Raw genomic sequence first — 14,006 nt, forward strand, 5'->3', positions numbered from 1 at the left:
GTGGGTGGAGCACATGAAACGTGTTCAAATCGCAAGTTCTCATGCGGATAGAGTGTAGAGCATTGGCCAGATGAGAAAGTGAAGGATGAACTCAAGGATGCAGCCAAGGATGAATCTTCAGTTAGGAAACGTCTGTTATAAAGAAAGGTCAGGGTGTTGAACTTGCTTTGGATGGGAGACTTGTTTAAAGGTGACTTAGTAAAAGTATTTGAAATGGTAAAGGGGCTTTATGAAACGGAATAGCATTAGCTGTGTCTGCTGTTTGGGAAAATTAATATCCAGGAACAAAGTCAAACAGCTAGAAAATTACTCCTGAGTATGAAATAAAGCACGATTTCTTTTCAGTGAACTGCAAGAAATACTTCCTGCGGAGTTGATTATCAGGCTGTCGAGCAAAAGAAAAGAATGAAAGTGAGTTTCGGACCACTGGACCTAAACCTGGATGCGCCAGCCTTTGCAAGTGAATAGGCACACAGAAGAGCCTGGGCACAAGTTTTTCCCTTTGTGCTGTCTCGCTGCTGGCCCTAGCTGTGGGCCCTGTGCTGTTGGGCCAGGGGGAGCCAGCTGGTGTGTCCTGGGCAGCCGGTGCCCAGTGCTGGAGCCTGTGTGCTTGTGTGGAGGCGGGGGACAGCACCATCTGCAGCCCAGCCCTCAGCTGCCTGCGCTCTGCACCTGTCCCCCGGGGAAAGCTGTGCCTCGAGGCCCCTGTCGCAGGGTTAGCCAGCGATTAAATTCTGCCAGAACTTGTGTACTTGTTTATTTTTAACAGAACAGGTGTGGTTTGTTATAGGATTCAGTACAAAACAAAGATCGTGATCAGGGGGTTATTTATGGTTTGTTTTTTTCCCCAGAAATAAATTTTGGGTTTAAAGGAGATTAAAGATCATGAGAGACTCAGTGTTGTGTTTTAAGCCCCACCCAGCCACTCACTCACTCCCCCTTGGTGGGATGGGGAAGAGAATCAGAAGGGTAAAAGTGAGAAAACTCATGGGTTGAGATAAAGACAGTTTAATAGGTAAAGCAACAGCCTTGCACAAGCAAAGCAAAACAAGGAATTCATTGACTCCTTCCCACCGGCAGGCAGGTGTTCAGCCATCTCCAGGACAGCAGGGCTCCATCACGTGTAACAGTGACTTGGGAAGACAAACACCGCCATCACTCTGAACGTCCCCCCCCGCCTTTCCTCCTTCTTCCACCAGCTTTATATGCTGAGTATGACGTCATATGGTGTGGGATTTCCCTTTGGTCAGTTGGGGTCAGCTGTCCCAGCTGTGTCCCCTCCCAACTTCTTGTGCACCCCCAGCCTACTCACTGGTGAGGTGGTGTGAGGAGCAGAAAAGGCCTTGACTGTGTAAGCACTGCTCAGCAGTAACCAAAACATCTCTGCGTTATCAACACTGTCCTCAGCACAAATCCAAAATATAGCCCCATACCAGCTACTATGGAGAAAATGAACTCTACCCCAGCCAAAACCAGCACGCTTAGGGGGAGGATGTCAATCTGCATGTAACCGCTTCGGCTCCCTGATCTCTTGGCGTGACATCAGGGTGGCATAGACCACATCTCAGCACCTTGCTGCGCCCAGTAGCCCATTGGGATGGAAATTACACAAGGTGGAGTGGACCACAACACTCCTGTGCTTTACATGAGGAAATCTTAAGAAGTCTCTAGAGCAAAATAAGTAGTGTTGAAGATATTTGAAGCAGCAGCCTTGCTTGGCAGATCAGTCACAGAATCACAGAATCAACCAGGTTGGAAGAGACCTCTGGGATCTTAGAGTCCAACTGTTGCCCTGACACCACTATGTCAGCTAGACCATGGCACTAAGTGCCATGTCCAGTGTTTTCTTAAACACATCCAGAGTCACGTGGGAATATTTTGATAAATCTGATATTTTGACAATTACATGCTGCGTGGATCTTGTTACAACCTGTTCAGAATTCTAGAGTTTTCTCATAAATCATGCTGTGTGCGTTGGCATAGTAAACATTTACTTTTGTACATAAATACAACTTTTCGTATGGGAGGTTTTTTTATTCTTTGTTCTTTACTCATGGCACAGGTTTATTTGTTATCATGCAGTTAGACTTGCCAGTGTGATTCCTTAATTTTCAAAGGTGAAAGGACTAAAACATACAAATTTTCAAAACTTACCGAAAACTAGAGCTTTTAATACAGTTTGTCTTTTAAAAACAAATACATTTTTAGGAAGCTGAAACATTAGGGAAACTCTTTAGGATGTCAGGGTCTCATGCAGTGGCCACAGCAGTTTTTCAGCGGTCTGAATGCCGATGACATTTTCTGTGGAATAGTGTAATTATAGGCGCTCTTAACTATTATTGTGTCTATTATCTCGGAGAAAAGCGTTTTACTGTAGCTGAAGCAAATGGGGCTCTTAAGGGATCTTTTTTCCATGGCATTGAATCAGATTCTTAAAGAATAAATTTGAAGTTTGTTGTGAAACTCACAGTGGCCTTGTGCCAGCTGTCTTTTGGACTTAACAGTGACCTCAGTGGTAATTAAGGCCTGACCCTTCTTTCCCAAACACACCCCTTACAGTTCTAACTTTTGAGCCTTATCCCGTTTTCCTGTGGAAGAGTGATTAGCTTTATGTCTGGGCCAGGCATTTAATTAACTTTGCTTCCAGAAGCGAAGAGAGCAGCTCCTGAAAAGACTTTCCCAGGCTCTGTGGTCTGAACAGCCTCTGTTGGATCTGTAATATTACAGATGGGGATGATACTGATTTTATAAAGGCCAGTCAGCTGAACTTCAGTTTTTCAAAATAGATGTAGCTCAGATTTGATTCTAATTTTTGGCTGTTCTGGAAACTGTAAGAAAAATTCTGTTTTGGCATGTTCTCTTAACAATCAGTTTGGCTTAATTATAACATAGATAAGGAGAATCCTGATGTTTCAAGAAAGATACTCAATTATAATAGCGTGCTTTCCTTATGCTGTAAAAAATGTGTAAATTTGCAAGTGTCTGAGCACAAACCTCTGCCTTGTTTCCAAGCCCTACAGCCTGCCAGGGCCACGGCAGTTGCCTCACCTCCCTCAGGGAGTTCCTGGTGGCTTCCGGTACACGGGAGTTACTTCTAGTTATTCCTGCCTGATCTGGTTACGTGCTTTATCCTGCCTCTTTTGCCTCGACTCTAGAGTCTGCAGCACATTAATGTTTGTTTCCGTTCCTTCCTGCACTATCTCTGTCGAGAACATGGTCCCTTGCATTTTAGGTGCTAGTCTGGAATACGTTGTACCCTAACATGAATGTGAGGTCTCCCTGCGCGTATGCTGGGTGTGCACCCACTGTATGCACAGAAAGGGCCACAACCCCGTTTTCTTGCCAGATTTGCTTCTGAATAAGAAAAAGGTGGTGATTCTTCTGTGTTTTTGTAGAGGGGTGGCACTGTTAGAGTGACATTCCTACTGTACTCCAGCCTGTGCATCTTCTGTCTGTCCTTTTCAAGACCAAGCTGGTTTTGCTTGCAGGAGCAGAGGGACAATCCTTCCCCTTTTACCCCTGCAAGCATAAGCAGCTTGTGGTTTTACTGTGTAAAACTGTAGATTTTGTTCCAGTATCAGCACAACACAACTAATAATATCAAGAAAAATTGTAAGATACAGGCTTGCTATGGAAGGTGGCTTGTTCTTTGCTGTGATCCGTGCAAAAATAGAGATCGTTACATGCAGGTTCAGTTCCCTAAGTATGGACATCCAGGGCTGTTTGAGATGTGTTAGGGTATTCAGGACAGAATGTCTGTGGGGGACTGGCCAGCAGGACTTAGGCAAACCTTAGTCCTTCTGGACAAGCAGGTGGAGGCCAAGTGGCATACTCCCTAAACATACACATAAAACAGCCCTATAGGTGTGTGCCCAGGCCACTGAATCATGGCTCCATTCTCTGTTGATGGAAACAAGAAACAGGCAGCCTGAAGGCGGTGGTAACAGATTTTCTGTGACGCCAACTCACAGAAGAGGAAGCCAAGCCCGGTGGGCCAGGGTCTTTAATTGCAGAAGCAGAATGGTATGCGAGGTTGGAACCGATAGCAACTTGATTGTAAGGACAACCAGATGTGTCAGCTGAGTGGTATGATAAAGCAATGCGAGTTAATGTGGGGTATTAGATTGCTGGCTTTCAGAGGCAGCAGTCATCTTCACCTGCCTGGACACGTTCCTGTGTGATATGATCTAGGTAATCCTGCTCTGGCAGGGGGATTGGACTAGATGATCTTTCGAGGTCCCTTCCGATCCCTAACATTCTGTGATTCTGTGATTCACGGTCTTCATTTATCGAGTGCCTGACAAGCTGAGGTCCAGGGGCAAGACTGCAGCTCTTGTGACTGCTAGAGTTTTAAAAGCTGTTTTTTACTAGTGATCGTCCATCTTCTCTCCAAGGCGCTAGACTGCAAAGCTTAAGCTTACTGGGAAAGTGTGATATGAAAATATATCATACTTATATCATAGGAGATGGAGCTTTGCACGCCACAAACATCATAGTATGCATGCCAGAAGATGAAGATCAGAACATTAATCATCTCTGAAACAGTACCTTAAACTCTCCCTGTCTCTTTTTGACTGGTGAAGCCATTTTGCTTCTCTTGTTTAAGTTTTGTCGGATGCCCATCAACCACTAAGCATCTCCCACGTCTTCCTTAAAGAATCTCTTCTCATGCCCAAATTATCAAATCTGCCACACTCATAAGAGTATATTACAAAAAGTTGCCCGAGGCAGCATGTAACCGACTTTGTACACGGACCTTTCAAAATGTAGGGCTGACAATTCTGCGATTGTATTGAAAAGCCACAAGAACTGTTACGAAATGCCATGGGGCTCAGCAAATCCTACAGATCCATCCGGGACCCCCCATCTGCATCTAGTACTTGTAGTACTACACATTCTGAAAGAGGCTGAACGTGACAGCAAAACAGTGATGAAATAGTACTATTTGTTTCTTGTTCTTTTAAAGATATAAGAATTCATTATATATGTTAAGAGATGAGACCTGCCCAAGTGGCAGTTGAAAGAGATGGTTTTTCAAGCTTTTCCTCAGATGGTAGTGTGGGATCTCCTTTTAAATAAGAGGTGCTCCTTTTAAATAAGTGGTCTGCTGCTTTGAGTGAACATGCTTCCTGCACATCAGTTGTCCAAATACTTTTTAGGTGCACGTCTGCTGCTCAGCTATTGGAAGAAATTCTTTATCGTGTTGTCCTGTGTACTAATGTACCATACTACCAATGTAGTATGTTCTAAATAATTAATCCTCACAGTAATTGTCAGCCAATGGCAGAACTAAGACAGACGTCCAAGGCGTTCCGCTGGTTTTCCTGTTTTGACAGCTCTATGCCACTTTCTTCATACACAGTATGAGTTCATCGCTGAAGCATCTGTGATTTCTAGAAAGATAAGTTGGGGAAGATGGTTGTCTCTGTAATACTTTGGAAACCTCACAGTATAAGAAACAAACAAAAAGTCAACAAATGTGTGTTGTGAGAGACAGACCAGCAGGATAACAAAATTATCCTGCATCTAATGGAAAATAAAAGCACACGGATTAGAAACGGTAGTATTTTCTCATCCCACAATTCAGATACCTGCATGTTGGGCAACTCCCATGAGTTCTACCTTGAAAAGAGTGCAGGCATTGACTTGGTGCTGCCCAGATAGTTCTTCAGCTGTGCTGGTGGAGTGTCTTTTGGATGTACACCCCCTTCCTCTGTCCTTAACCTGACATGCTCCCAAGCCTCTGGCCACCAGCCTGCACTGTGGATCTGCTCTGGCTTGGGATTCTGCTCTCCTAAGGGGAGTGGAGAGTGGCATGTCCTGGCTGGAGGGACAGGGAGGAGCAGGGAACCCTCTCATAGGGTTTTATGGTAAAGAAAACTTGCCTGCTTTTGTTGGAAAGAGTTTAGCACTCAGTTTGGCATAGTTCTTTGAATAGAAAAATAAAAAGTCACAGTTGTTTTGGGTTAAAAATTAAAGACTTGTGCTTTTCATCTTTTAAGCATTTAGAATAATCAGATCTTGTGTCAGGGATTTTAATGATATCTACATGGCTTCCCTTTTCTTTCTTTTCACAATAGATATAGTAGGAGAACATCTGTTCTGGTTCTTTGTTCAGCTTAACAGTACTTCAGTATTACCAGAGAATTTTTCTCTTGGAAACTTTTTTGAATTAATTGCTTACAGGATTTCTTTAAAAATCACAACTAGAATTAAAATTATATTAATTTGTGTATGACTGTGAGTGTGTAAAGCTATGTATATGTATAAGAGTACTGGTATGTAACTTGAGTGCATATGCAGAGTCTGTATAAACATTTTGGAAAATATTATTAGTTGTAATTCCTTATGGAACAGTCTTCTAGATTATTTGTTCCAGCTAGTCTTCAGCATGAGCATAAATATGCTCTGATATTATTCTCAATTAAGATGATGGTCTTTGTGAAAAGAGATTGTAGGGTAATTTCATATTTAAAAGTTGGAAGTAAGAAAACATGAACTAAAAAGTATTTATGAAGCTAATCACCAGTATGGAGACAGTTATTTATTCAACAGGATGGATCTGGAAATTTCCCCAAAAGTCAGGTAAACAGAGCTGTTGCATAAAGTTGAAGACCTGGGCTGATTTCCTGCTGCCCTTGTCACACACACAGAAATGCTGGCAGTGAGGGGAGTGTCCCATAGATCTCATATTGGAAGTACGGTTTATCTCTAGTAGAGTTGATAACTTTAGAAGAAATTTCTGATGTAATATTTTATCCTCTGTAAGCTTAGGAAATTTCTGATCTGGTGCCTCAATGGGAATGCCAGACAACCAACATTAAATTGTAGCTGGAAAGCCCTCAACCTCTGCCCTGGCTGGCAATGTGAAAAATCTCTGCTTCCGAGAAATGGGGTCCTTTGTTACACATTTAAAGAGCAGCTGGCTGAAAGCAACCTTGTCTAGTGGAACGGTGTCCTTGCCTGTGGCAGAGGGATTGGAACTAGGTGATCTTTAAGGTCCTTTCCAACCCAAATCACTCTATGATTCTATGATAAATTTCAGATAAAATTATATTTAAGCTAATGCTAAGAAACAAGAAGTTGACCCGTGGACAGACATCTCCCAGCTTTGTTGTGCCTATCAGAAGGGTTAGGGCTTTCAGCTGTCTCTCTCCTCATTACATCTGCTCCGTTGCTTATGGTTGGCCTCACAGGGTCTGTTGGTTATCAGCCCTTCTCAACCCGGTTTAGTTGCATGAGGTCAGCTGGCAAAGGCTGACTATCTATTAGGAGGCCCCGCAGGAGTGGGTCGGCTGAGTTGGTGGCTGCTGATGGTGGAGTGTCACTGAGCTGGAGGGAGCAATAACCTCTGCCCCTGGCATGGCTGGTGGGAAGGGCCATGTGTGTCCTTGGCTTCACTAGGTCAAACTAATGTTGTATTTCTTTGGTGTATTATATAAGGTGGATGTGTGAGCCATTGGGAAAACTCACTAAGTACTGAGAAATCTGAGCTGATAAAACATTTTGTTAATTTGTGGGTAGTATGTTTTGATTAGTAAAAAGTTTAAGGCCAGAAAGTGTGTGAACTTTTGGCCTGACTTCAGTAAACTGACATACTGAGGATAATATATATGTTGAGACAGGATTTAGCTCTGTGTATTTTTTTACCATTTATTGGCTCTAGCTAGTGTTGTCTGTTAGTGGTCATTATTTAGGTCAAAACAGGTGGGTATCTGTTATAATTTAAACTGTCAGATACTGATTTTGTCATTGCTATATCATTCATTGCCCATAACTTCATACTATTTTTCTTTTCATTTTCAGTAAAATGAAGTAAAATGTCAATGAACTATGCGAGTACAGACCTACATAAGAATTCTGTTTGTTACAATTAATTTGGGTTTGTGAATTTGTCATGAAAGTGAATAAATTTGAAAAGCCATGCTGAGGTGTATTTGAGGTTTGTCTGTATATTAAAAGATATGTGTTAATATGAGTGTGAATTCTCAGGTATAAGCAGGGATCTTATATTTAACTTTGATGTTTGTCTGTGCAGGTTCGAAAGCATGTGAATGACCTATATGAAGACCTAAGAGATGGACATAACTTGATCTCACTTTTAGAAGTCCTTTCTGGAGACACCTTGGTAAGCTTTTAGATCAGAATGCAGTGGTTCCAGTTTGTTATATATACATTTGCTCTGTTTATTAACTCTTTGCATATTGACTGCTGGAGGTTTCTTTGATATTTTCCATAATCTGTGACATGATACTGAAGACACAAGTTGTATTTCTGTTGGTAAAATATTCCATCATGAATTCTGTGCGGGAGTGCAATCTGTTCTCTTCATTTCTTCTGGTCAGTGAGACTTCCTTTCTTAATAGGGTAATGCGCTATTTTTTCCGTTCTTCCCTTTTTTTTTACAATTTTTCTTTTAACAAGTATTGGATGCTTAATATCCCTTCGCATTAAAGGGAGTAACTGACAAATAACAAGGATAAAACGTCCCTGAAATTGTCTAACACGCTCCTCAGGTGTCATTTCCTTTCTTTGTGAGCATTACTTCCCTTGCTTGGTATTTGTTCTCTTCATTATGTTCTTCTTTTCATGCTCTTCTTTTCATTTGTGGTCTGTCTTGTGTTTTTGCTGTCCTGTCTCCTGTCTGTTATATTCATTAGCCAAGAGAGCGAGATTTTTTGAAGACCTTACGGTTGGTGAGTTCAACAGAAGCATGCGCAAATGAACAGCATGAGGATGTGGAGGATGAGGATAAGGGGGTAGGTGCCGACCCCCATAACTGTACTAACGTAGTGTTTGAAGTGTGGTGTCTGCTAATGTGAATTCTTAGTTTGGTGTGCTGCAGTAGGGTGCTGTAGAAAGGACTAAAGAGCTCACGCTGGTAAACCAGGATACATATATTTATGATGGAGGTATGATAAAGACAAATTTTTATTCAGCCTCTTTGTGAACAGCTAAAACACAAATGTTCAAGATTTCTATTTGTTTTCTTTCATTAAACCGTACAAAACCATGGCGCAAATGTGCACTGGACAACTTTATCAAGGTGTTATAAAATAATCTTTTTTAATAATAAATAAGGAAGTACCGTAACTCCATTAAACCAAGATTTTTTTTACTTGCAAACAGTGTTGCCCATATAAAAGTAATTTAGACAAAGGCTTAAGGGCTCTCCTTAGTGAAGTCAATGGCAAAAAATAATGTGTCTTAATTAGAAGCACCAGTCTACTGCACCCACAGTGTATTTGACATAATATTGGATAATATTTTGAAATGAGGTAATTCAGATGTGCAGATGTATTTGTTAAAATTTATCAAATGCAGTAGTTACTTTTATCAAAGCAGCTAGTCAAAGCAGAAGTTAAGTGACAGCTCTGAGTAGTGGCTACTAAGTATACGGATTATTTGCAGGGTTTCTCTTTCTCGCAGCTAATGCTTAATTACGGTTTCACTGTATTTTAACCATCCAGAAGGGAAATATCTACTTATAAAGTGTAAGATGCTGAGTGCTTGTCAGTCCAAGTGAGCTGTATCATGCCTTCGTAGACCTCGCATTATTAGCGTTTGCTAAAGCAACTTGCTGTCATAGGGCCCGAGTGCCTTCCTGGCTCCCCGTGTGTTGTGCTGCAGTTGTGATTTCAGTGGAATTTGTGTGCTTTTTTTTCTGGGGCATAACACAACTCAAAATGCTGCATTTTAGCTGTACATTGAAAAAAATTTCCCCTCTGAGATGCTATATCTAAATAGTCTGGGATTTATTACACCCTCTGTTGTGGAAAACCAAGTTCCAGGTCTGCAGTCCTTTGTTCCATCCAGGGAAGCTACTTGGTGGCAAGGGCTGTGGGGCTTGATCCTGGGCTATTGGTGTGAAAAAAAAAGGGGCTAATTTGAACGTTCCATAGTGGAAATTAAAATTCTTTGTGTTTTAGTTTATGCTTCTTTTTCAGCTCCATTTTCCCATGTTTTGTTTTGGCAAGCATCTGATATTCCACAGGGGAAAAAAGGAGGCAGTTGAGGAAGGCTTGGGCTTATATCTGTGTGTTCCGCAGTGACTGTCTGAGGAAATGCTCATATTCATGGCTGATCCCTAGCAATTGTAGTCTGCTTCAGTTTATTGCTGTGAAAGTTTGTGAAAAATCTGAAATAAGGAAGAAGAATAGAAGGATTGGGATATGATGATGATGATATAAATTTAACTGCTTTCCCATTGCTGATCTGTGACAGCTAAGTAAAGTATGCTCTTTCTGTTTGATTCTTCTCAGTGATTTTACACTAACTGCATGCAGTTTTGCCATATTTCCATTAAGAAACCACTCATGCTTATTTTATAGTTTCTTCTTGCTAGTTTTGACTTTGCTTTGAGAAGAGTGACTTATTAGTTTTTTTCACGCTTTATACTGTTCTACCCAAGTCAAGAGTTTAAACTTACACTCTAGGTCTGTAGATGTTGTATTATTCTGTTTGGAGGAAGGTATTATCTTTATTAGTTGCTTTCAGTAAATGTGGATCGATATCATAACGATTATGCAGTCATACCATAAATAAACACCGTTAAATCATAAAGTTGCATACTGAGGTAAGCTTTTCCATCACAGAGTTTACCAGGGCAACATAAAGGTCCATGACATTACTTATATTTTGCTTTGCTTAATATACTGTAGATCTTTTACAATACTATATTGCAGTTTAGTTTCTGTAGGTAGATTCATGAAGGGCCTTTTTTAGCCCTCTTGGCCTTAATAATACTTTACAGGGAAACAGCTATCAGCCTGCATGGACCAAAGTTACAGTTTGGGACCACTGCTCTCTCTTGCCATCCACTGTGCTAATAAATTTCAACTACAGTTTAAAAACAAATTGTTAAAGCACACTTTTCCACCTAAGGTACTGGCTTCATTAAAACTGTAGTGCTTCAGATGTTTTACGTGGTATCTTTTAAATCACACTGTTTGTTCTTTTGTCTGACGAGGAAATCTCACAACTATTGTTTTCCAATTTTAGCCCCGAGAAAAAGGTCGGATGCGTTTTCACAGACTCCAGAACGTCCAAATTGCACTTGACTATTTGAAAAAACGCCAGGTATGGTGAAATTTTTAATAAAAAATGTTAATGAAAATTTTGTCACCTGTAGCTAAGAAATAAAAAAAATATGTCCTGCTTGGTCTTTTATGCATGCTGTATAACAACTGCTGGGGTAGGCTCGCCTTGATCTTGTGTGTGGGGTGGTTGAGAGAGATGTGGCAAAGGTAATGTTACACTGCCCTTCTCTGAGCAATAACATCAACACACTCCATGTGGTGTATGTTAAAGAGGAGAAAATTGTGGGTAGGATCCTCAGGAGATGCTTATATATCTGTCATGCTGCCCAGACACTAGCTGGTGTGCGGTTTTGTTCACAGTCGAATTTTTAGTGCAAAATGCAGACTCAAAGAAATTAGAACATTGTATGGGAGTTCCTTGTTTTGATTGTATTTGTTTTGGGAAAACTTTCTCAAGCCTTGATCCTGATGGAAGCAAAACTAGTGCCCTAGAAAAGCAGCAGAGTCACCAGAGCTGTGGAAGATTCAGGCTTAATTTCACGTGTATCTCCTTTAAGCCAAACACTTGAAACCTACACTGCAGGGTGGTTTTCTGCTGCTGTGAGTTTCTTTCCACTTTTGAATTTCTTTTAAACATTTAGAGGATTCTTGCTTTCTCCCTTTGCAAAATGGCAGTATTAAAAAATGTCCAAAACATGGATGGAAGGAAAAACTCTACCTCTCAATCCATCCCATCCAAATGAATTGATGCTGGAAATCTGCTTTCTGGTTGGTTGATGTTTTTTTTTTGAATTTTATTTGCTACTTTAAAGGTTTGAAAAAAATATGAGGCAGCAAATCATAGACAGATACTTAATTTGGTTATAAAAACAGATGTATTTTTGTATTTTGAGTGACATTGCAAACCATCTTTTGGGTCACTGAGTGATGTGTGTGCACTGAGAACTCAGTTCTGCTTCACTGAGTTCAAAGCGAACTTTTCCTGTTAACCTAAGTGAGCCATTGAACAAATATGCTACGAAGTGAATGAATGATGGCTTGAAATGGCTGTCACAATGGCATTTTTATGCAGCGAGACCTCTGGACTTGTGCTGCACCGTGCCTTATTTATACATGACAGACCATGCATATTAAAACCCAGATGCAGGATCAGGTCATCATCATGTTTATGAACGTGCAGGTGTCGTTGGGGACCACAGGTCTCCATCACGCAGCCATCGATTGTAATCTGGGATTTTTGTGCTCTCTTTAGCCTCGCAGTTTTGTGAAGATGGCTGTACTCTACTGTACAAAATGCTTGTAGGGCTTTGGTCGTCTTGGCAAGTTGCCAGTGGGACTCGCATTTGGTTAAAGTTTCAGCCCTCTGTTAGGAGGTTCTCAACCGTATTTAGGAGGTAACTTGCTCAGGTTGGCTGCATAACCTCCAAATACAATGTTTTATTGTGATTGTAAGCAGAGAGATCATATATATTGATAATTTTGAAGCCTGACTTGGGAAAAAACAAGGAAAAAAACAAAGATAAGGTACATTTGACTATCTTGTAGAGTTTTGCCAAACACAAACAGTTTTTAAAATGCAGTGGGAGGAAAACATTTGGAGTTGTTTGTAATTTCTTTTTTGAACTGTGAAATACACTCACTTTCTTCCAGAGAGAGTGTTTTTGATTGGGTTCCCCACCCCCCAAAGCCAATAGTTAAGATTATGTCTGCAGATCAAGAGAAGGACATGCCTTTGCTTGTTCGGTGTTGATAACAGGGTATATGTTAAAAAGCACGTGCATGTAACTTTACTAACATAAGCATAAAATGCCTTTTAGCTGTGTCATCTTTAATTGCTAGGCTATACGGATACATAATACATATAGAGAAATTAATGTAATAATAAAACATGTCAAAGAAAATAGATTATTGAACTCTGTATGTGAGTTTATTGGAGTGGCAAAAATCTCAGCCTTTGCTTTAATGCTATTAACCATTTCATGTTTATAGCACTGTGAATGAGTACAGCAGCAGAAGCGATAATAATTGTTGTCATTATTAAGCCACTGGCTATTTAAATGTGATACTAAGTTCCTGGTTTTATCAAGCCAGACCGTTGTGTTTTAGCAGGCCAGTTCTCCTGCTGCTGAATTCTCGCGTTGGTGCAGGAGAGTGTGGGGAGGAAGAAAGGCAGTGATAGCTTCCCGGGTCTCAGCACTGCCCTGACACTGGTACACCACAGTTAGAAATCATTGTATTCTTGTTATCCTTTCCCACTCTATCATACCTTCCCCCTCTGACACCGACCAAGGTGAAGGGTATTTGGCACGGGGAGCAGATCTGCTGGCATAGTGACAGCTGAGGCACCTCAGCTCAGCATGGGTGGGAGAGGGTGACTCCTGGTGGGCTGCTTACAGCCTGAATGCAATTCCTTTCTGCTTTTAAGAATTAAAAAAAACAACAGAGTAGGCTTGGGAAGTGAGTAATGCATCCTTTGTAGTCACACCTGTGTAGTGCAGCATGTATTTGTGGCATATTTATTTCAGTTTTGTCTGTTATTTTCTTTCCGCAATGGCAGGTGAAACTGGTCAACATTAGAAATGATGACATAACAGATGGGAACCCCAAATTGACTTTGGGGTTGATATGGACCATAATTTTGCACTTTCAGGTAAGTCTAGTTTTGCTCGACAGTATGTTTTCGGTCAGATTCTTGCATACAGTTATGATGAATTTGTCTCTATAAGGCTGTGCAAAAATATAGGTTCTAGCTCTAATGTGTATTTGAAGGTTTTGATGGTGTATGTTACTTTGTGATGTAAACTGAATCTAAAAGTGTCATTTGTTTGCTAATTTCCTGTCTGTGGAGTGAGAGAAAAATGGCTTGGGTTTTGAACATCATTAAAAACAATAGTTGATGTATTCCTTCCAGCGTTTGGACAAACCAGTCTTGTTTTATTCTACAAACTTCTTTTGATGAGTATTAAA

General features: G+C 40.9%; 1 protein-coding gene across 11 annotated transcripts in view; it reads left to right on the top strand.

Annotated features, from left to right (window-relative positions):
* The window catches only part of DST (dystonin), a 326,171-nt gene that overhangs the window by 118,565 nt on the left and 193,600 nt on the right, over positions 1 to 14,006 (top strand). For 4 of the 11 annotated variants that reach the window (XM_068410532.1, XM_068410453.1, XM_068410484.1 and 1 more), the window contains 4 exons: positions 8,039 to 8,128; positions 8,661 to 8,759; positions 11,002 to 11,079; positions 13,597 to 13,689. In XM_068410532.1, the coding sequence (XP_068266633.1) occupies positions 8,039 to 8,128; positions 8,661 to 8,759; positions 11,002 to 11,079; positions 13,597 to 13,689 (360 nt within the window). The remainder of the gene's footprint in view (positions 1 to 8,038; positions 8,129 to 8,660; positions 8,760 to 11,001; positions 11,080 to 13,596; positions 13,690 to 14,006) is intronic. The other 7 variants (XM_068410477.1, XM_068410501.1, XM_068410542.1 and 4 more) reach the window with 2 other exon arrangements.

Source organism: Nyctibius grandis, chromosome 1, assembly GCF_013368605.1.
Source record: "Nyctibius grandis isolate bNycGra1 chromosome 1, bNycGra1.pri, whole genome shotgun sequence".
Taxonomy (NCBI): domain Eukaryota; kingdom Metazoa; phylum Chordata; class Aves; order Nyctibiiformes; family Nyctibiidae; genus Nyctibius; species Nyctibius grandis.